Below are 22,972 nucleotides of genomic sequence, written 5' to 3' on the forward strand. Positions count from 1 at the left end.
GCCACATACTCAGCTATAGGTATTATGGTTTTTTGGTTATGGTTTTCTGATAAACGAGGTATTGGTATTGGTCTTAAGACTTCATACATGTCTCTGCTAATAAGTGGGATCTTGATCTCGAATATGATAAAATTGTAGGTTACTCGAGTCCGCACTTGTAACAAATTGTATATGTCTGAAAAGTCATAGTTATCGACTGGTAATGAGAGATCTTTTGGGAGCTGACCTGCTATAACGTTCAACTCCTGTCTTACTTGGTCTGGCGTCAACAGGTGAAAATTGAACTTGCCATTATAAATGTTTGTTATTGTATCCAATAATGTCTGTTGGATATTTTTGAGGCTGCTCAATAGATTATTTGCCATCAGGGCAGTGCTAAGAAATTCTGTTGTTAGTGATATGTTATGAACAGCAATGTTTACTTCACGTACTGCATTTTCAATTTGATTAATCCTTTTATTGATTATTTTGTGGTGTTTATCCATAATGCTTTCTGTGCGTTTTAAAAGGTTGAATTCAGCCTCTACGACCGAGGTTTGGTTTTTCCACAAGGATGCTAGATGCTTCTGGTTATCTTTGATGAGCTTGATATCCTGTAAGTACTTTTGTGCGAAGCGTTCATCTAAGACTCCAAAAAGACTGTTAGCTACATATCCGATACCGTCTATAAGGCCGCGACGGCGGCGCGTGCGCGTATCGGGTTTCTGTTGCATTAAAATGTTATTGTAATATTGCAGTTCCGCGAACTCGTGTTGCACTTGTAACATTATCTCGCGGCAATGCGATTGTTCTTTTATCTCCGAACACAAGTGGTCGAGATACTGAATGTATTTACTCAGTGTCGTGTTACCGTCTTGATAAGGAGTAGTATCGTAGTAGACTACTAAGCGCCAGTCGTCTCGAATTAAATGCATGTTCGTAATGCTATCGAAATAAAGGCTATTGTTCAGTAGCGGGGTTACGTTATACGAACTTTGTGCTGGACATATTATTGTCATGAAAATTAATAATACAGCTGTGGTTAGGGACATTAAGCTGTATGTTTTCTTGTTGGAGTGTGATGAACTTGTTTTTGAATGATTACTTGGGACTTGATTGCTTGATTGTTGTTCATTTTCTTGATCATGGACTGGTAGTACAGACAGTTTTACAATTGGTCGCTGTAAAAGTCCATTTTTTGTTTTGAGTGTAACGACTCTGACATATCCATCGCTCCCTGGGTGAAGCTGTACAACCCGTCCCAAGGGCCATTTCCCGGGAGGAAGATTGTCGTCTCTGATCACTACAACGTCGTTTTCCTTGATATTACGTTGTGGCTTCCTCCACTTGCTTCTTGCTGCTAGTAGAGTAAGGTACTCATTAGACCAACGATCCCAAATATCCTTGTATATGCTTTGGGTTAGATGCCATCTGGTTCTCAAATCGGTTTCTGTGTTGTATATGGTTAGTGTGGGACCACTTGCTAGGAAGTGAGCCGGTGTGATGGCGTCTATGTCGTTGGGGTCTTCTGTTAAAGAGCATAGCGGTCTAGAGTTCAAACAGCCCTCTAGTTGAGTTAGGATGGTGCTGTACTCTTCGAATGTGAGCATTTGTTCACCAATGACACGCTTGAGATGGTATTTTAGGCTTTTAACGGCAGCCTCCCACAGCCCACCTGCTGACGGCCACGAAGGAGCGTTAAAATGCCACTCAATGCCCATGCTAGTCACCTCTGATAGAAAATCTTGGTTGATGATATCACGCAATGCATCATATTCTTGTTGGAGGATCTTGTTGGCTCCTATGAAGTTACGGCCTTGATCGCTATAGATGTGAGCGGGCACACCTCTTCTTGCGGCCATACGACGCAGTGCTGACAGAAAGGCTGACGCTGTTAGATCCGAAACTAACTCCAGATGTACAGCCTTAGTAGCCATGCATATAAACACAGCTACGTAGCCCTTTGTGGTTTTGATGCCACGGCCCTTGTTGGCTTTAATCATGACATGACCGGTGTAGTCCACCCCTGTGTGAAGAAAGGGGCGCGACGGGTTCGATCTGGATGGCGGCAGGTCGCCCATTAATTGGTTTTGTTGATCAGGATTATGTTTTCTACATTTTATACAAAGACGTAGACGTTTTTTCGTTGCTCTAATACCACCGATGAGCCAATATTTACGCCTCAAGATTGATGTAGTTAGGCGTGGCCCGCCGTGATACGTGAGCTCGTGTGCTTCATCAATTAGTAGATCTGCTAATCTTGTGTTACTAGGGATGATAGCGGGATGTTTTGTTTCTTGGTCGATATTGGCATGTCTCAGCCGGCCGCCGACTCGTAAGACGCCATTTTGATCTAATATAGGGTTGAATGCTATCAACTTACTTTTGCAGTTAATCGTCTTGTTTGCTTTTAAGCAGTTTATTTCCTCTATAAACTCCTCCTTTTGTACTTCTTTCACTATCATTTCTCTTGATTGGCGTAACTCCTCACATGATAAATAATCTTGTTTCTTGTTTCTTCTGATGAATCTCAGGACCCATCCCAATATCTTGATAGCTTTGGGTAAGGAACTGGTTCTTGTCAGAAGGTCCTTGATAACATTGTTGTTGCATGTTTGTGCAACATTTACAATTGATTTCTTTTTGATTTCTAGGTCAGTGGTGTATTTTGTTGAATCATCATTTGTAGGTTGGTAAGTTGATAGCCATTCGGGGCCTTGCCACCAGAGGGTTTGATCATTTAGTTGAGAAGCTGTGTGGCCTCGGCTGGCGCAATCGGCGGGATTTTCTTTTGATTTAACGTAATGCCAGCAGTCCGATGGCATTATGGCCGTTACTTGCTTCACTCGATTGGCCACAAAGGGTCTCCATCGTTCAGCGTCGCCGTTAAGCCATCCCAGGACAGCCATTGAGTCCACCCAGCCGTAGATCTTGATATCGTAGCTGCTGAGGCATGTCTTGACTTTGGCCATCAATTTTGATAATAACACTGCACCACTTAACTCTAGACGTGGCAATGATACCACTTTATTAAGGGGAGCAAGTTTCGATTTTCCTGCTACCAGAGTTATTGATTTTCTGTTATCTTGATCGATTCGACAGTAAATGACACAAGCAAAGGCTTTCATGCTTGCATCACAGAAACCATGAAGTTCTATGAAGTCTGATTTTAGTGTTCCTATCCATCGCGGAATTTGGTAGTTACCAATCGCTTCTATATCGTCCTTGATTTTAACCCATTCCTCTTGTAAGTCCTTAGGTATTTGGTCGTCCCATTGAATGTTTGCTTTCCATGTATCTTGAAACAATATTTTCATCTTGGTAGTAACAGGAGCGAGCCAACCTAAAGGATCATAGAGTCTTGAGATGTCAGATAAGAGCGATCGTTTGGTAGGCCATGGTGATTCTTGATTTATTTTAGATTGAAACGTGAAGGTATCTGATTTGGGATTCCAGCCAAGCCCTAAGGTCTTTGTGGANTTAGTGGACTCTGCTTGCTTGAAATCAAATATATCTTGATTGTTTTCCTCGATGCTGACGCCTTTCTGGTTCTGGTTTTATTACACTCCAGAGCATGACACTTGCTGAGCGGTGGCCAATTTTGGTTCTAACTTATACTTGTTTTTTGTTATCTTATTCTGTGTGTTATATTTTTAAGTTTGAACCAAATAAATGTTTTTCTTTCTTTCTTTCTTTCTTTCTTTCAGTAATTCAGGTGAGTTGGATTTCCACTTCCTTAGGTTAAATCCACCTGAATTAAGAAGGTTAATCATGTCTGTTTGTAATTGTTTAGCGGTTGTTATGGAGTGTTCACCATGTATGAGATCGTCCATGTAAAAGCACTCCTCTAGAACACTTGGCNTTTGTGGACTCCGCTTGCTTGAAATCAAATATATCTTGATTGTTTTCCTCGATGCTGACGCCTTTCAGTAATTCAGGTGAGTTGGATTTCCACTTCCTTAGGTTAAATCCACCTGAATTAAGAAGGTTAATCATGTCTGTTTGTAGTTGTTTAGCGGCTGTTATGGAGTGTTCGCCATGTATGAGATCGTCCATGTAAAAGCACTCCTCTAGGACACTTGGCGCAGAGCTTTCTTGGTAGTTCTCCTTTTCATCTCTAGCTAACTGCTTGAGTGTCATCATAGCTAGAAATGGGGCCGCCTTGGTGCCGTAGGTAACCGTTGCTAACTGGTAAACTTGTAATTTTTGTGTTTGATCATTTCTCCAAATTATTTTTTGTAATTGTTGATCTTGATCGTGAAGCCATATTTGCCTAAACATTTTTTCAATGTCGGCCGTAAATGCAAATTTGTATTGTCTCCACTTGATTATGAGACTTTGCAGGTCTTGTTGTAAATTAGGACCTCGACACATCACGTCATTTAAACTTTGTCCACTTGATGTTTTTGCTGATGCATTAAAAACGACACGAAGTTTTGTCGTCGAGGATTCCAGTCGCGTGACGCAATGATGAGGTAAATAACATTCGAGCCTCGAATTGCTGTCAGCGATTTCAGGTTTCATGTGTCCAAGCGCTAAATAATCGTTAATAAATAACTTGTAGTCTTGTGCAATATCTACTTGTTTGTTGAGTTTTTGTTCCAATGAATAAAATTGACCGATAGCCTTGTTTTTTGATGTACCTAAACTATCTTGATAATTAGGTTTCATCGGCAGCCTGACTTGGTATCTGCCGCTTTCTTGTCTAATTGTTGTTGTTTGATAATATTCAATGCATCGCTGGTCTTCAGATGAAACGTCAGAAGGCTCTGAAATATCTTCCATCTCCCAGAACTTTTGAATGTCGTCGAGATTATGTATGACGACATTGCATTGAAATGAAGTAACGTTACCGCTCAGTATCCAGCCCAACCGTGTTTGCTGGGCGGTCGGTAAGGTTGAATTTGCTCTGCATAAACCATCTAATAAAATGGTCGAATATATGTCGGCACCTAACAGGACATCTACAGGACGATTAATATAAAATTCGGGATCTGCTAATGATATATTGTCGAGGTAGGACCAATCTGGTTTTGAAAAGGTACAACTTGGTAGATTCTTGACTAAATTTTTCATGATCAATGCATCTGTTTCAAAGGTGAAGTCGTTGGCTACAGACATACACTTGAGGCTAATCATCCCTTTGCAGCTGCTTTCATTATTGCCAACGCCTGATATCACACCCTTGCATTTTTTCCTTGGTAATCTCAATAATTGAGCTGCGTGCTCAGTGATCAAAGAGATTTGCGAGCCTTGATCTAGGAGGGCACGCATTGTATGGTAAGAGCCATCCGCTGATTGTATTTTGATAATCGCGGTTGGCAATAATATTTCTATTGGTTCGTTTGGTAGTGACACGTGCGAGCTACCTTTTACTTGTTTTCCTGNTTTCCCTGAGTTAGCGTTCGCGCTTGTCGCACTCCCCGCCCCCGCACTTGCACCTCCGCTGACCGTTTCCGCTGTCACATTACACGATTGCGTAAATGCTTCATGCAATAAGCTATTATGCTCCTTATTACATTCGCGGCAACGATTACTTGATAAGCATGCTTTATTTCCATGGTAATTAAGACAGTTTAAACATATATTGAGTTTTGAAAGGAATTTGCGTTTGTTAAAAGGCGACATTTCTAAGAATTTCGGGCAAAAGTATATTCCATGATCATCACTTTTGCATACCGAACACCTGTATCTCGCTGTTGTAGGTCTATAGTTTTGTGTTTGTTGGTTTACACTGGAAGAGAATGCATTCTTGTTGAACTTTTGAAATTGAAACTGGTTGCTATTATGATTTTTCGTGTATCCTTGGTTTGATGATGTTCCTGAATTTTTAGGCGTAGGGTTGTCTTGTTTCCTACGCGATGATTCAAGAGTAGTGAACTTAGCCTCCAGAAAGTCTAAAAACTCCTTTAACGTAGGCAGTTCTCTCGGCTGTTTTAGTGATTCAACGTAGTCCATGTATGAATCTGAATCTAATTTTTGTGACAGAATGTGGACAATCAGAGGGTCCCAGGTACTGATGTCTACTCCTAGGTTTTTTATTGCATTAAGACAGCTCGAAGGACCAATGTTCGGGTTGCCCCGAAACAAGATGTTAAATGATAAAACTTGATTTAGATAAAAAAGACTTATATTTGCACTTGAACTTATGTTAATGAATGAGTACGCGCGGCGCTCTTGATGGCTCAATGCGAACTGATTTGTTGAATGAAATATGAAATATCGATGAATTAGGTTAACGCGCAAATTGATGAGTTTACATAAATGTACGTAGCTTGCTCGTACACATACCATCTTACATAATTTAACTTTTTTGGCTTGGGGGCCGTTCAAGTATTACGTAAGCAGATTTCTTACCATTTTTTACCCCCCCGCCCCCCTTGTCATCAAAAGTAAGCAAAGCACTTACCCCCTCCCCCTATGCTTACGTAAAAATTTTTAGTTATAAATGTTTTTTATATTGTCATTTTTAAAATAGGAAAATTCATGAAAATTTTATTTTTTTTTATTTTATTTTTTTATGATTTACACTGCGCCGCTAGTCCCAAACTAAGCAAAGCTTGTACTATGGGTAATAGTAAACAATATGCGGACTACGACTCTCAAATTTCAATGGGCAGTTTCGACACGAGAGTTAATTACTAGACAAGTGAATAGCGCACGGTAATTTCCCTAATGTGCGGTAATTCCCCTAATCAGTTCTCAAAGCGAGTGGCTAAGCATATGTATTATTTGCGGGAATCCCCGAAAAAACGTTAATAACTAACGATGACGTAATCATCATCCAGACCCCCCTACCCCCCATGTCATCCAAAATAAGCAAAACAGAGACCCCCCCACCCCCCCTTGGTGCTTACGTAATACTTGAACGGCTCCTTGTTCCCAGTACTATACCTCAATTGTACCTAAATAAACATGTTTTCCGCATGAAAAACTAAGGCAATGATTGCAAAATCGAATAAAAATCAATATAAATTAAATAACTTTTAACTGTAACTTTGTTCATAATTGTAATTTTTAAGTGTACATGTTGTAATGTAACAATGTTAGTAGACCTAATATAATAATAGTAATAATAAATAAATAAATCATGATTTTTTTCCACCCTGCCGCTCACGCACCGCTCTGTTGCAGGACATGTGCTCGTCGGCGCACTCGGCGCTGTCGCACCTGTCGCAGCACTCGGCGCTGGCCGACCGGCGCCACTAGCGCGCCCCGCCGCGGCCCGACCCGCGTCCCGTTCTACTTGATTGATATTTTTTTAGTGATTAAGAAATGTAACCCGATGTTTGGAGATCCTGCTTGTGGACGTGTCGATTGATTTTTTTTTACTGCGCGGCCTCGTTCCGGCGCGCCCGAAAGTGTCTCCCGACCGCGCGACCCCGGACGGAGTCGAACCGACGGGCGGAAAACGTGACCTCGAGCGTTTTCCCGCCGTCGTGCGAGCGGTCGCCTCGCGCTCGACGACGCCCGGGAGCCGTTCCGAACCTTCGACCCGAGACGCGGCCGCGTGTCGAATTTGTGTTCGGGCGATGACGGACGTTTGGGCTCCTACGAGAGAAACCGAAACCGCAGATTCCGCTGTCCGACTGAGTCACATTCTGCCGGAAGAAATTCTCGAATGTGATATCTAGTGCATTTCTTCCTGAGCGAAACGCGACTCGTGTGAACGGTGTACGTGATGCGAACGCTTGAAAACCCAGTCTATGTATATGAATTGGAGCTGGCTTTTCTAGCGTTTATAGGGAACAGAGTAAAAAATAGAGTCTTGTGAGATATTTCATAAGAAAGGGTGTTGAAATTCTTAGTGTCAAAGCCCACGCCGCCCGGATCTGCCGCGACGCCGCCGAACGCGTCGCGACGCTCGCGTGTATTTCCTTTTTGTATATATTAAAGTTAGGATCGAAAATTACTTAAGTCTTTTATTTCAACACCATATTATCCTCTACTTAAACTCGCAAAAAAAATGTTATATCTATACAGGGTGTCCCAGAATGGGTGAATCAAACTGATAGGGGAGGTAGCTCTACTAATGTACAATCCCTAATAAAATTACGGGTCTCAACGTGTATTGTGTATGTACCACGACTGTAGCTTTTCGATTGCCACAAGGTTACTGAGAGGCGCCTTTGTAACATCGTTTTCTGATTTACGAGAAGATAGGAACAGGTTTTTTTTTAAACATTTTCGCCTTTCGATGAGATCTTTCGACGAATTACTATACAAATTGGAAAGTACGCTACTGCGATCCAGTGTAAATCGTATCCCCATATTACCAGCCGAAAGACTGGCGATCACTGTAAGGAGTCGTAAGGTTAGTAAATAAAAGAATTTACAGGGTGTTTGGCGGAAGGTTAGACAAACTTCGTGGGTGTATAGGTAAGGTCATTTTAAGAATACAAGTTCGCCCATTTGACCCTAAGTGAGCTACTTTTTTTTATTGATATTTTTATTTTTCCAAAATTTGACCTAAAAACTGCTTCAATATTTTTTCTGGCGTATTTTCAACCGCTTTTTTTATTTGATATTAATATCGAATATGTCTTTCTTTAGTCAAATAAATTAAATTTCCAGTGATTGGATAGCTAGGTAGTTACGAGCCGCCAAAGTTTAACAAAAGTACATACCACGATAAAAAATTCAACTTGGATTTCGATTAAAAAAAAAATTAAGGTGATAATGGATTGCCTGACCCTGTGGATTGCCAATGATCTTAAAAACATCTCTAGCTTCTCTTCTTTCCAATGATAATACAGGGTGGAGTTTTGTAATGCCACCTGGAGGGAAAGTACTCTTAATACTGTAGACTAGCTTTGGTCGCCCGCTACGCGGGCTACAAAAGCTAGATCTGCGATGCTGGCCGCTCCGGGCTTCGCCCTACGCGGCGCTCGGCCTGCGGCCTCGCATTCGGAGCTCGGCCTTCGGCCTCGCAAAAATTACACGGGGCGTTATCGTTAGTCGCAAGGCTCTTTTGCTTTTTTGACGCAATACAAGTAAATCTATGGCGACTGTGGGGATTTGAACCNTTTTCCTGAGTTAACGTTTGCGCTTGTCGCACTCCCCGCCCCCGCACTTGCACCTCCGCTGACCGTTTCCGCTGTCACATTACACGATTGCGTAAATGCTTCATGTAATAAGCTATTATGCTCCTTATTACATTCGCGGCAACGATTACTTGATAAGCATGCTTTATTTCCATGGTAATTAAGACAGTTTAAACATATATTGAGTTTTGAAAGGAATTTGCGTTTGTTAAAAGGCGACATTTCTAAGAATTTCGGGCAAAAGTATATTCCATGATCATCACTTTTGCATACCGAACACTTGTGTCTCGCTGTTGTAGGTCTATAGTTTTGTGGTTGTTGGTTTACACTGGAAGAGAATGCATTCTTGTTGAACTTTTGAAATTGAAACTGGTTGCTATTATGATTTTTCGTGTATCCTTGGTTTGATGATGTTCCTGAATTTTTAGGCGTAGGGTTGTCTTGCTTCCTACGCGATGATTCAAGAGTAGTGAACTTAGCCTCCAGAAAGTTTAAAAACTCCTTTAACGTAGGCAGTTCTCTCGGCTGTTTTAGTGATTCAACATAGTCCATGTATGAATCTGAATCTAATTTTTGTGACAGAATGTGGACAATCAGAGGGTCCCAGGTACTGATGTCTACTCCTAGGTTTTTTATTGCATTAAGACATTCTAATGTCGTATCATGGACGCGTTTGATGTGGTTAGATGAATGTTGTTGTGCTGTTGGAAGATTTAGTAGGATGGTTACTTGTGACGTAAATAACAATTTCTTGTTGTTGTACCGTTGGTTAAGAATTTCCCAACAGGTAGTGTAGTTATCTGAGCTCACAGGAAGATGATGTATTAACTTCTCGGCCTCGCCTCTTACCTTGGTTTTTAGATATTGCATTTTTTGTGCATGCGACATGGTCGGATTGTTGTGTATAATTTCGGTAAAGAGATCCTTAAATGAGACCCAGCTGTTATAATTGCCACTGAAGGTCGGTATTTCTATTAGTGGCGTTGATTTTTCCCTGTGCGCCAGAGACCACATTTTCTGATTAATTTCTTTCTTGATTTTGGTATACTTTCTCTCATAACTTGAAAAAGCATCCTCGTATTGTTTGTTAGACTCATCCAACTCGCTGTCTAACTCCCAGTGTAGGGAATCTATAGCAGACCAACGAGCCTGGAGAGTTCGTAACATGTCGTCAAATTCCCATTTTTCTGTTAAGGAATCTACGTCTATGTTTGATATGGTTCGATGAAAAGCCTTGAAGTTGCTTTGTTGTTTTTTGAGCATTTCGTCAGTCTTGCTTGACGTACCTCTTGCTGTTGATTGGTTAAAGTCGACCGCCCTGGTTGCTGCCGACGGGTTGAAAGTTGCTGCTTTTAGCACAGGAGTGCTTGGCCTCTCTTGTGCTTGAGGTTGTTTGTAACTTAGAATACTTGTTCTGATTAAACCGTATCTCTCTCTTACTCTATCGAATTCCTTGTTTTCGAAGTAAGGAGATTCCTCACCAAACTCTGATAACTTGATATGATTGTGTTCAAATTCGACCCAATATTTATCTAGCATTTCTATACGCCGTTGTAAATATTCAGGTGTTTTTCGTTCTGAACCATCTTTCTTGAAGTTGGTCCAGATCTGTTCGATGGCTGCTGCCACTTGCTGTTGAGTTGCCATGACATCGTCGATAGATGACATGGTTACTGAGAAATAAAAGGACAGATCTTACTTGATAAAGACGCCTTTTTTGCCGATGCTGATGCGGCTGGTGCTGCAGTGGAGATGCTGATGCTCCGACTGTAGCTGCTGCTGATGATGGGTGCGCGGAGGATGCTCCCGCGGCACCTGCTGACTCCTGGTGACCCAAGTCCTTGTTGACCCGGGCTAGGCGTGCTTCTTGATTGCACTCCTACTGGTTGCGTGATGTGTCACAGCGCCTTGGTTGCACAGTAACACTGTCACGCACTTGGTGTGCACTTGTAGGTACACATTTTCCGATAGGTTCAGGGGAACCAATGACACGTGTACAGTTCACTGAAGACCCGTGTTTTGATCCCGCCTTTTACGGAAGACTCGAAGGACCAATGTTCGGGTTGCCCCGAAACAAGATGTTAAATGATAAAACTTGATTTAGATAAAAAAGACTTATATTTGCACTTGAACTTATGTTAATGAATGAGTACGCGCGGCGCTCTTGATGGCTCAATGCGAACTGATTTGTTGAATGAAATATGAAATATCGATGAATTAGGTCAACGCGCAAATTGATGAGTTTACATAAATGTACGTAGCTTGCTCGTACAATATCAATTAATTGAACTAAGTAGGTACACATTATAAAGTATTTATGAAACAATGCGATTCAGCGGTAAAATGAATGTTGACCATTAAATCTAAAACACTGACCGCACTGCGTAGGGCAGGAGCCCTCACAAATTTTCCACGGTTCGCGATCCAATTAATTTAAAAATCGCCATAACCGACCGGAGCCAAAGGGCTTTATTGTTATGTAAATGTGTGCAAACTTCGCGGGCAGACGTAGGCATGACTAATTGTTAATTCGGTAATGCGCTTATTGAGTGGGCACGGGTTGTGTTCCCGGCCCGGTCTGTTTGTTCGTTGGGCTAAGGCTCGTCTAGCATTCGAGACAGACATACAGTTGCAAGATATGTAGCTATTGTTATTGTCCAGTATAATACTAACATAATACTAACATTTTTATTGCAAATTGCGCCAATTAAAATTACTTCATTCTTAGCTAATATTTGGTATCAATAAATCTAATTCAATGCTGACATTTTAGAGGTAAAATTATGCTAATATAAGGCGTTGCAAACGATTAGTTTTAAATGTAAATAAAAATTGTATTACCTACATAATTCTTTAGTGCATGATGATCTTAATTTATTAGACCTAAGTAGTTTTTATTTTTTGATACCTATTAGTTGGAACCACAGATCTATTTTCTATGGTTGAGATTTATACCTCTGTAGACATTTAGGCTGGGTTGCACCATCTTACTATAATTTTAACAAACGTCAAAAGTCTATCAAAGTCCATAAAAAGAACACCGGTTATTGTTGTAGTTACTGTTAAAGTAAGATGGTGCTGCATCTCAGGCTTAGATATTGGTAGTTAACAAAATGAACAATGACATAACCTATTAAAGGTGACCGAAGACTAGACATCAATATTGCAAAGCTTAATTGGTGATTCGGTAATGCGCTTACCAAGTGGCTCGCCGCCCTGTTCCCGAACTCGTCTTAGGCGGTCTTGTGGTGTCAATCCCGTTGGCCCAGTGGGGATGGGGTGATCTTTTCTAATTATTGTGGTAGCGCCATCTGTCCATTCCGAATGTGGGATGGGGTTTTAATGGCTTTTCAGAAGGAAATGGCCTAATTTTCTTTTTTTATGGTTTTGGTTTACATTGTGTAACTACCTCACTTCTCTAATCTTGTTATATTTAGTTAAATTAGGTAGTAGCAAGTTTAAACTTAGGATTAGTGCCACTTTACAAAGACAGCAGAATACCATATATTGTTATAACTTTTATAAATGTGGAAGAAGTCGCTAGCAAAAGCTAGTAAGAAATAAAATGTAATTTCCAAATGTCAACTAAACCTCGACCCTTACACGCATGTCAAAATGTTTTTCCGCGAGCATTTTCCGCACAACCGTCTCTAGTTTTAAAATCTCATTTGCCCGACTAGTTTTCCGCGTGCGTAATTATTTAATGGAGACGAAGTCCGCATCGGCACGCGCCGCTCCGCTCCGCTCCGTGAAATGAAACATTACACGGCTGGCTGGTACAGTGATCTTGCTCGCCAACCACCCTCTTCAATTAATAATCCATTGAGAAAAACGCGTGTGTTTAATTTAGGATTATCCCATGCAAAATAGGACGTGAATCTGAAAGGCAGATATCTACATGTCATGCGGAAGGTTGGTCAATATTATTAGAGTTTGTTTGGGGATCGAGTAGAGATAAGTAGATAGGTATTTGGTAGCAAAGGAACTGTAGTAATCAAATTGATTTTAAGGTTGTATAAAATTTGAAAGATTAAGTTATTAAAATGTTAATTTATCGTAATAAGCTTCAATTGCACCCAACTTGACTTTAAAGGTAACTTTAACTGTCTTTGTATCGAGTTTGACAGACTTTCGACGTTTGTTAAAGTTAATGTATAATGGTGCAACCCAGCCTTAAAGTCGTTCTCGACATGACAGATACATCGAATGCAATAACAAGTTTCAGTCAACGTCCAACGGTTTAAATAAGTATTCAAAACTGCACCAGCAAGTAGAGATCAGTTGAACGTTCCTCAGCAAAGGACCTCCCACTCAATATCGGATTAGTGTAAATTGTCACATTACTGTTCCTCGTTAACTGCACTACTTAAAGCGTAACTCACACGAGAAGCGGTAGCGAAGCGAAACAGGTGAATGAGACTAACAGAATGCAACATCTCATTTCGGAAAATAAAATTGTTAGGTTTTTTTTTTGCGGGGCGTTTGCCCGGGCCCGTTCTTTGGAGGGCCGCTCTCGGTACTTCTCTGATCAGCTCGCGGTCCTGTTGTACCAGGGCCGCGAGGAGAAAACCTCTATAAAAAACAACTGGAGGAGGGGATTGGGGGTTTCCTCGAAGGCAGAGAGGCTCGCTCACGAGCGAGCCTGAGGCAGAGCTGCGGACGAATGTCCAACCTGGACAATAACTCGCGGCTCCGTTTCTTTGGGCTCTGGTGGAAACCGTCGGGTTTTAGTGGCTGGGCCCCGCCTTTAGTGGGTAGGCGGGGAGAGTCCCACATAACCCACTGGCCGTCCCCATAGACTAGTGGGTATGCGCAAAGCATTTCCCGACGAAAAAAAAAGAAGGTTAGGTTAGGTTTTGTTTTGTTCTAATCGTTGTGTTCCACGCATTTCCCTCTTTAATTCTTTATTGACTGGACTAGTTATTTTGGTTAATAAATGGAGTAACTCTTACGCTGAGTTGCACCATCTTACATAACTTTGTCAAACGTCAATAATCTGTCAAACTCCACACAAAAAATGCCAGTTATCGTTATAGTTACGGTCAAAGTTAGGTGGTGCAGCAACTCAGCCTTAATAAAAAAACCAAAAAAATGGGAATATTGTCCTTTTTTGAGGTCGGTTAAAACCGACCCGCTCCACTTATGAATCTCTCCCACTTTATGTGTGTGTCACGCTTAAGCTTCGGTGAAATAATCCGGTGTATTTATCGCTAAGAAAGTTAGATTACCTCCATATATTGCCGCCATTATGCTTCCCAATTACAAGTTACCGTGTGGTATTATCCATATTGAGTGCATTTAGTTTATGAGGATAGCCAAGCGTTTGACTCTTATTTGCAGTGCAGTATTGAACTACGCTGTTGGTGTTAAATCTTTACTTCATACCTACATTAGGGGGTGAATCCAGAATCTAGAAATTTATAGCGAGATAATTAAATGTATTTTTATATTATGCAGGGTATAAAAGAATGAGACATGTATAGGCTCTTTAAGAGCATTTGACGATTTGTAAGTACTCATTTAATTACACTGCGGAACAAAAAAAAATAAAAAAATCTGCGGCATCTATTTTGTTAATGGATTTTGTAAATACTTGTATTAGACATAAATGGTGTGCATTTACTTTCTTTGGATTGACTCTGGTTCTTGAGATAAACGAGACACAAGAAATCAATGAAAAAAATTAAACGACCCTCCCTAAACTTATATTAATTTGATTATACCTACTAAGTTTTATTTTCTACTCATGTATTAGTGTAGTTGTAGTTACAACAATTTAGTAATCAGCTACTAGACCTTGAAATTAACAGTTTGTGTCTTTTAAATCAATTTTTAAAGAGCTTTTTTGTCTCAAAAATATGAGTTCATTATGAAAACCTTGCGTTTACAATCCCAACAGTTTTTGTTAATATTTGGCTTTTAAACTTACAAAAGTAAAGAAACAAGATCACGGAGGTAGTGATAAAAACCTACCAAGCATACTGTCTTATAAAACTTCCATAAAATAATAAATATTGGGGGTCCAATATCGTCTGCAAGACTCGTGAAGACTCTTTGCCATACTGGAGTCAAGCTGGACGTAAAGGACTTCAATTTGGAAAGCCAAAGATATGAACTGAGCTTTCTTATCACTAAAATGATCAAAAGTCAGCCAAATTAAAGTCCTTTACGTCCTGGAACGTCCGTTTGAATACGGAAAAAATAAATTCGATTGACCGCAAATCCGTACTCTTATTAAGACACTGTATTTGTAAACCACATAACACAAATTGAATCTGGAGCTTGGCTAAGCTTTGTTTTAGTAATCAAACAATATTTGGGGAGTCATAGAGCACCAGGCTTTTCAGAATTGGTTGTTTGAAAAATTTAACACATAAGGATCTAATTTGAGTTTTTTTTTTTTAACAATAGCCATTTGGACACGTTCGCCCTTATTCTGGGTGATTACAGTGAGGAATAAGCAGAACGGTTCTACCAGAACATCAGGATAGTGGAAGAATGACATCCACGGTCAAAGGGACCACCAGATGATGGCTGATTACTGTTGCCATAATTATGGAATTTTCCTCACCAAAACCATAACATAAAAGCTTACAGAAAAAGCTTTTTGTAGTTTTTTTTTCTATTATTTGATGAAAAGCAAATATATTTTTAATTTTTATATCGTTTTTAAATAGGATCTTACTGTAAATATATTTTTTATACAGATTGATATTTTTATTTTGTTTTTTTTCATATAAACAGTTAATAGTATTTATCTCAAGATCTAGAGTCAATTTGACAAATCTAATATTTTTCTAGTATTCAGCACACTAGTCGCATACAGAATTGACTCTAAACTACCATGCCGCAAAATGACTGTTCCCCAGTGTTATTCTTCACAAATAAAGATAATTTTTTATTTGGATTTAGTAATTTTGTAAGATTAGCAAAAAAAATACACAGTGAATTACTAGATTAAGTATACTTTTTATAACGAATTTGAGAAGGTGGTCTAGTGTACTACTTTTCAAGTCCAATCTGACCCGAGTAGGTACCCTAGTTCCAGGGTGTATTATTTAACAGCCATTATTACAATATCTGTAATTTGGTAGTCAACTATAGAGGCGTGGATTTCATATCATGTGACATATTTTTAAAAAATATTCTAAAATCATTCGTCCGCTAACTATTTATTAAGTGAACCGAGTCCACCATTAAAACGTTTCTAACGCCAGTAATTACGGGCCAAACCGATCACATGCCAGCTGACCGGGCGAAGGTCACAATTTAACACCCTTCACCAGGTATTCATTAGAGGCTGCCGAACCAAGTCCGCGACATTAGCAATTCATACCAAATAACACGTAACTACAGTAATCAGACGTCGCGTTGTGAAGGAAAAATCATATTGAGCCGGTGCCAAGCGCAGATTTCGTCGGCAATGTATCGTGAAATTAGTTTAGTAGCACTATATAATTACGACTCAGTTTTTATGCCCCCTTCGGGCTAGGGGTGTCCACTTTGAAAAAACATCGATGTTTTTTTCGATTCGATATTTTAAAACTTTACATCGATTTCTTTCGATGTATTGGAAGAAAACATCGATGTTTTGTATAAATCGAGTACTTTTTTAAGATTTTTTATAATCCACTAATTTAAGCATTGTTTTATTAAAAAACAGTAAAAGCCATACATGAGAAAAATCTTCATTATACAGTGTGAGTCACGTTAAGGTGCACATATGAAAATAGGTGAAACTAGACCTATTTTTATCGACAAAAAAGAGGTCAAAATTTTTGAGATTTTTTTTTTATTTTTTTTATAATTTTTTTTCTTCCAATTACTTCTCGTAAAGAAAACGTAATAACTTTTAAACTAAGAAGTATATCCTTATCAAATGAAAATAGTAATAATGCTAAATAATAAGCAATACTAAANAGTGGTCAGACTTGAGTTTTATGAAATTTTAATTGGTTATCATCGATTCGATGTTTTAACACTGAAAACTTAAAAACATCGATACATCGAGTATTTCAATAGCTTTTCAAAACATCGGATCCATTCGATGTATCGCATTGTAAACATCGATGTTTTCGATACATCGATGTATATCGAATATCCCTACTTCGGGCGAGGGTGCCGCCCTCTACCGCTGTTATGACGAAAATGTCAACCCCGTATGCGGCTTGATGAATTGACACTACTTTAAATTTTCTCTTCGCTTTTACGACGTTATCGTTCCTGGTTATTTAACAATACATGTCGTAACTTTCGGACGATGATTGATATACTGTGACATGTTTTCGTACAACTAAATACAGCTACGCCCATTATGGTAGGTCGTGAACTATTTTTGTTAGAGCAATTTGGGAATAATACAGTGAATGATGACTTACTCACTCTCTATGATATGCTTGATGATATTTCTTGTGTGGTCACAAGAAATGGGGTGTCAAATAAAACTTCATTAGAATGAAAGATACATTTCATAGATTTATTATATAAAATCTTAACGCTACATCTGAATTTAACTTATTACAGTATAGTAACATGTGAAATTTACAGAGCTATTCGATTAGTACAGACAATAGTAATTAGTTATATAATTATTGCGCAAGATCATCCCGAGATTAGGGAAATCCATAGTTTAGTAATCACTAAGATACTTAAGTACGAGACCTTAGCTTACACATAATAAACGACGAAGCTCAGATATTTCTTATGATTTTTTTATATCTATTTCGAATTATGTATGTACATTATGATATGAAGAAGTCTCAAAATATACGTATTTGCAAAAGGAAAGTTTACATTGAAGCACCTATTAGACTAACAATTTACTACTACGGATGCGAGCCTGCGAATAACGTCCAAAGTTTCAAATTACGATCCGGTTTTTACGACTTTTCCAACAGAATTATCTAGTAATGGTGTTTAATGATCTAAGATAGTCTACGTTAGTCCCAACCGCGTCATTGTTAGCCAATCCAAGAGTATTGTTAAAAATCTATTATTATTTACTGTGTATTCTAACTGTTAAAATCTCAATGTAATATTCCTGTATACTTACTATAAAGTGCATGTATGGATGTCCTAGAAATGGCACGGTTGACGTATGGCTTTGAGTACACAACGAATAATACTATTCCATGATACATCAAACTAACAAACTTGTATCTTATGGCAGCGGAACATTTCATGGCATTTCGTCAATAAATTTCTAGAAAAAATATGTCCTTTTATAAAATTCGTTTTGAAATTTATTATTCGACCGCTATGTATAAATATAATGACATGTTGATGTTAATACAATATGTACAAGCTCTTAGGTACAACATCATGATATGAAATCGAATAAAATTCCGAATAAGAAGGTACAAGTTGGTGATACGTGAGAACAGTTGAATTAATTCTAATCATCTAATAAAATGTCAATATTGGATTTCTTTGTACAAAAATATGCAGAGATAATATCTAAAACACCGCCTAGACTAATATTTCGCCTCTGGTTTACATACATTCTTCAGCTTGGGTCATTCTACAAAATACTTATACATATGTATGCATTGCATTGAAACCAAATTCAAAAGTTTTTAAGAGAGTTTAGATTGTAAAGGTTTATACAAACTGCTATGTGGTGTTCGATATTATAAGTTAAGAGGCCTGATAGTGCGTCGGCCCCGTGTCTTATGTGGATGTCACAAGCTGGGCGTATGCCGCTAAGCAATGTGACTAAACTTAAAACTGAAATTTACATACTCAAATATCAAATTTGCAATTTCTTAAAACACAAAATAAGAGTTGTAACCCAGCTGTTTCTTCAACTATGGCTTCAATTACTGTTTATACAATAATATAATAGGTACTGTGGAATGTGACAACTATTTAATTAAAAGTGTGGTTAATAATAGTATAAAAATTAATCGTTAAGTTAAATGTTACAGATTCACACTATAAGATTGAGTACGGTGCAAGTTTGAAAAGAGGCTTCACTTCAACGGTAAAAATTTAGTCTCAATACATTCCCCTTATTAATATCTATGTTTCTTATATATCACAGGCTTAAATTATACGTTACCATTAGGGACGTGCATACTATACGTACACTTACATTAGTAGGTACAGTCGAACGAAATTAGGTAACTATTTACACAAATAGGGGAAAAATAATGAGGCGAACCCTCCCACAACCCTCGGAGATTTGAAATTACGACCGCAGTAAGGCAGCGGCCGACGTATCTCTATACTCGATCATTAGTGCGAGTACTCGATACGAGGTGACTTGATCCTCGCTTAAAATTACAGGACCAAATAACTAACATAGCAAAAACCTACCACAAAATTAATTTACTACATACAAATTAAAAATGCAATAAGGACCCACAGATAAAACACTTTAAATAAACAATACGTGATTGGGCTCAAAACTTTCCAACATTCATTATCAAAATTATCATCCATTCAATAATGCTAACAATTTTCCTAATCCCTTACTAACCCAACCAACAAAGCGTACTTACAATTTGAGAATTTCTAATCTTTTATACATTCCATAATCCAACAAAGTAACGCACAACGCCGATATTTCTATCGTTCCATTAAAATTTCATAAAATGTCCATTAAAATTTTCATTTTAAATCACCTTCTCATGATCCCAGTGTGTCGGGAACGATGCACTGTTGCGTATCACTACACTTGTAAGTCTATTTGTAAAGCTAAGGGGTGTCACTGACTACTAGTTGAGCTTGACACGACTATGGAGTCTGAGAGATCACTGAGCGATTGTTGTCAACTGTCGTCTCACGAGAACACGTTGAAGTACTTGAGGCCGGCCGATACGTACGGCACCGGGATGGCCCCGGCGTAATAGTTTACTGACTGAAACATGAGATAGGCGATGTTCAGAAGCTATCACACAATTTCGTTTGGATGCGTGTTCTGATTCGAATCGTTTTGCCGGGCACACTGCTGCAAAAGAAAAGAATACATTAGTGTCATTAATAATGTTTTTTTTATAGAAATAAAATACTAATTTAAGGAACTATGATAATTACCTCTTGCTTCCTCTCCCACGTCTTCATGGCAGTTTTGTATTTTTCAAATTCGTGACACCAGTTCGAGTATATTTTCTGATATTCGTTACTCTTTTCTGGTGGCGAACATCTAAAAATAAAGAAAAAATGTAGCATTCAATGTTTTAGTAGGATTATTATGTGTAAAACGGTAAATTAATTTCAAAGTGTGTTTTTATTTAGCAGTCATGCAGTTTATCTTAGCGAAATTCACCAGAATCGCATTAGATAAAACAGAATCGCATTAAATACGAGTGTAAACCGCTCGATATATTGCACTGTTATACATATATCCTCAAATGAGAAACTCTTAACCTGTCAAGTATAGAACATGTAGGTACCTGTGCGTATCAACGGTGATGTTGTATGAGCACAACAATGAGCCGCCGAGCCAGCAGTCGTACCGGCCCGCGTCGCCCTCGTTCACCGATATGATGAGCAGCCCGTGCTCCGACGTCTCGATGTATTTCTCCGGTTTGCTGCAACAACGTTAACGATAAGTATCAACTAGACTTCTTAATGGAAAAGTGATGTGTGATGTTAAGCAGTTTTATATTGATAGTCGTATAAAATACTTAAGATTAGCAGTAACATAATTTCAAGTTATCTTAAGAAGTCTGAGTGAGGTCTCAGTAAATCTTTATTGATTCTTATTAACTTAAGGGAAAGGAGAGGATATCATTTATCAATCATTAAATATTATTTAAATATTTTCAAATTACTTGAAATAAAATTCTACTTGACGCTGGCCAAATGTAATAAAAAATAAAAAGTATCAAGACCGTTCCGTCCGACTATAGTTTTATTGTAGTGAACTTTTAAATGATTTTCGGGTTGTTTGCCGATGTTGTTTCTGTTTTATCGTGAACCGTCAAAGGGATGATGCGATTGGAATAAGTACGATTATTTGAGTTGTATTTATGTTGAAAAGTTATATTTACTTGAGGTCCGTCAACTTTGCTTTTTTTGCATACTTACTAAATCAAAACATACGCGTTAGATTTAAAAGCCGATGAGTTTTAACAAGATCTATAAATCGCATAGCCATATTACACAAACAAACAATAGGCAGGTCAAATTAAGACAAGGTTTTTTTTATTAAAATTAAGGCCAGTAGAGCTCACTCTCATAAAAATACCGATTTCGTTTAATAAAGATTACACAACAGTGTATTATAATCCAATTAGTGAATGGCGTTTAAGAAGATCGCGTTGTATCGTGCCGGGCGGTATAAACATTGCTAACTCAATTTTTATTACGGGAAGTTGCGTGGAGGAAAACTTGCGGTTAAAATTGAGCTGAGGTGTGCAGAGCGGTAACAAAGACACAGCGAAGGCACGCGTTTGAACGAAACTCCATAAACAGAGCCTTAATTCGAGTTTCCCCTTGCATTTTAATTATACCAGCGGAAGTGCGATAAAGGCAGATTTGGAAAGACTTTAATTAATGTTGTTGCATGCGTGTTTAGTTCAAGTGTTTTCTCAACAATTTCGAAGCCATTTAAATTGTTGTTTGTCTTCATTGGGGAACGTGGGTGAGACAGTTGCAGGCAATTTCTTTGCAAGTGCTCCTTTGAATACAAATGCACTGTTTTAAACTGCACCGAGTGTTATGTAACAAAGTTTCGAGTTCAGTCTTAAGATAACTTAGTCGTGTTTCTGATCGTTTTACAAATAACAGTTTTATGAGTAGCGCCGCACCGCCTTTTGTAGTTAAGTTTCAAAATACGAAACCATTTACCCCAGTTTCTAAGAAAACGACGTTTTGTTCGAAAGCGGCTAGAGCTTAGGTTACACAGTTGATACGGGAGGTTTATTGTTATTCTTGAACTGTCTACTTTGTATTCGTACTTAGTAAGGGTTATCGTACTCTGGCTAAAGGGCCAGATCGCTGATGTTTTGAATACATAACGACATTTAAAAAACTTATTGGATGTTAAAAACACTGCACAAAAAGGTAGATTTAATTGTCCCTTAAGTGACACAGGCTTCTTTAAGCTTAAAAGGAGGCATCGATCACTATTAATTATAAGCAAACCTCTGGTAACGAAATAAAGATTTATTATTATTATTATTTATTACAATGATACAAGTCAATACATGGCCCCTAACGAAGTTTAAAGAAAATAGAAGGAGTACGTGCTTAAGTTCAATTTATCACCTAGTTTACATCAAACATAATATACAGGGTGTTTGGCGCATCGTGTGCCAAAATGATTTGGCGGATAGAATGGGTCATTTCCTATATTTTCAGCCCCCATAACACGTTCCATGTCAGGCGGCTACTTTTATATTAAGTTTTTTAGTAATTTCACCAAAATACCCAAATCGCATCATTTAATTTCGATTTAAAAAAAAACTACTAGGCGTAGCCTCAAAGTAAATATTTTGTTTTGACGTGCATTGACATAGGGTTGCATCAAATCTAAATTTACTGGCAAATATCATCTAGTTTTTTTTTAATTCAGCTTTGAACTTTTCCGAAAAGTTAAAAATGGACTGAACATTTAAGTTTACATGGCTATAAAAAAAAAAATTTATAGCCATGTAAACTTAAATGTTCAGTCCATTTTTAACTTTTCGGAAAAGTTCAATGCTGAATTAAAAAAAAACTAGATGATATTTGCCAGTAAATTTAGATTTGATGCAACCCTATGTCAATGCACGTCAAAACAAAATATTTACTTTGAGGCTACGCTTAGTAGTTTTTTTTTAAATCGAAATTAAATGATGCGATTTGGGTATTTTGGTGAAATTACTAAAAAACTTAATATAAAAGTAGCCGCCTGACATGGAACGTGTTATGGGGGCTGAAAATATAGGAAATGACCCATTCTATCCGCCAAATCATTTTGGCACACGATGCGCCAAACACCCTGTATATCTCTGTGTGAC

At 38.5% G+C, this 22,972-nt stretch overlaps 2 protein-coding genes across 2 annotated transcripts in view; both read right to left on the reverse strand.

Annotated features, from left to right (window-relative positions):
- Positions 1-3,789: 3,789 nt before the first annotated feature.
- LOC114350088 (uncharacterized) lies at positions 3,790-5,253 on the reverse strand. The gene has a single exon (XM_028300733.1). The coding sequence runs from the start codon at positions 5,251-5,253 to the stop codon at positions 3,790-3,792; it is 1,464 nt and encodes a 487-aa protein (XP_028156534.1).
- A 12,476-nt stretch (positions 5,254-17,729) lies between these two features.
- Sema2a (Semaphorin 2a) overlaps positions 17,730-22,972 on the reverse strand; it is a 114,808-nt gene continuing 109,565 nt past the window's right edge. Inside the window, exons 14-16 of the mRNA XM_028300708.1 lie at positions 20,420-20,557; positions 20,061-20,169; positions 17,730-19,974 (exon numbers count right to left, since the gene is read on the reverse strand). Coding sequence (XP_028156509.1) covers positions 19,918-19,974; positions 20,061-20,169; positions 20,420-20,557 — 304 coding nt within the window. The 3' untranslated portion in view covers positions 17,730-19,917. The remainder of the gene's footprint in view (positions 19,975-20,060; positions 20,170-20,419; positions 20,558-22,972) is intronic.

The sequence above is a fragment of the Ostrinia furnacalis genome, unplaced genomic scaffold, assembly GCF_004193835.3.
Source record: "Ostrinia furnacalis isolate ACB-3 unplaced genomic scaffold, ASM419383v2 OfSCF0780, whole genome shotgun sequence".
Classification (NCBI taxonomy): domain Eukaryota; kingdom Metazoa; phylum Arthropoda; class Insecta; order Lepidoptera; family Crambidae; genus Ostrinia; species Ostrinia furnacalis.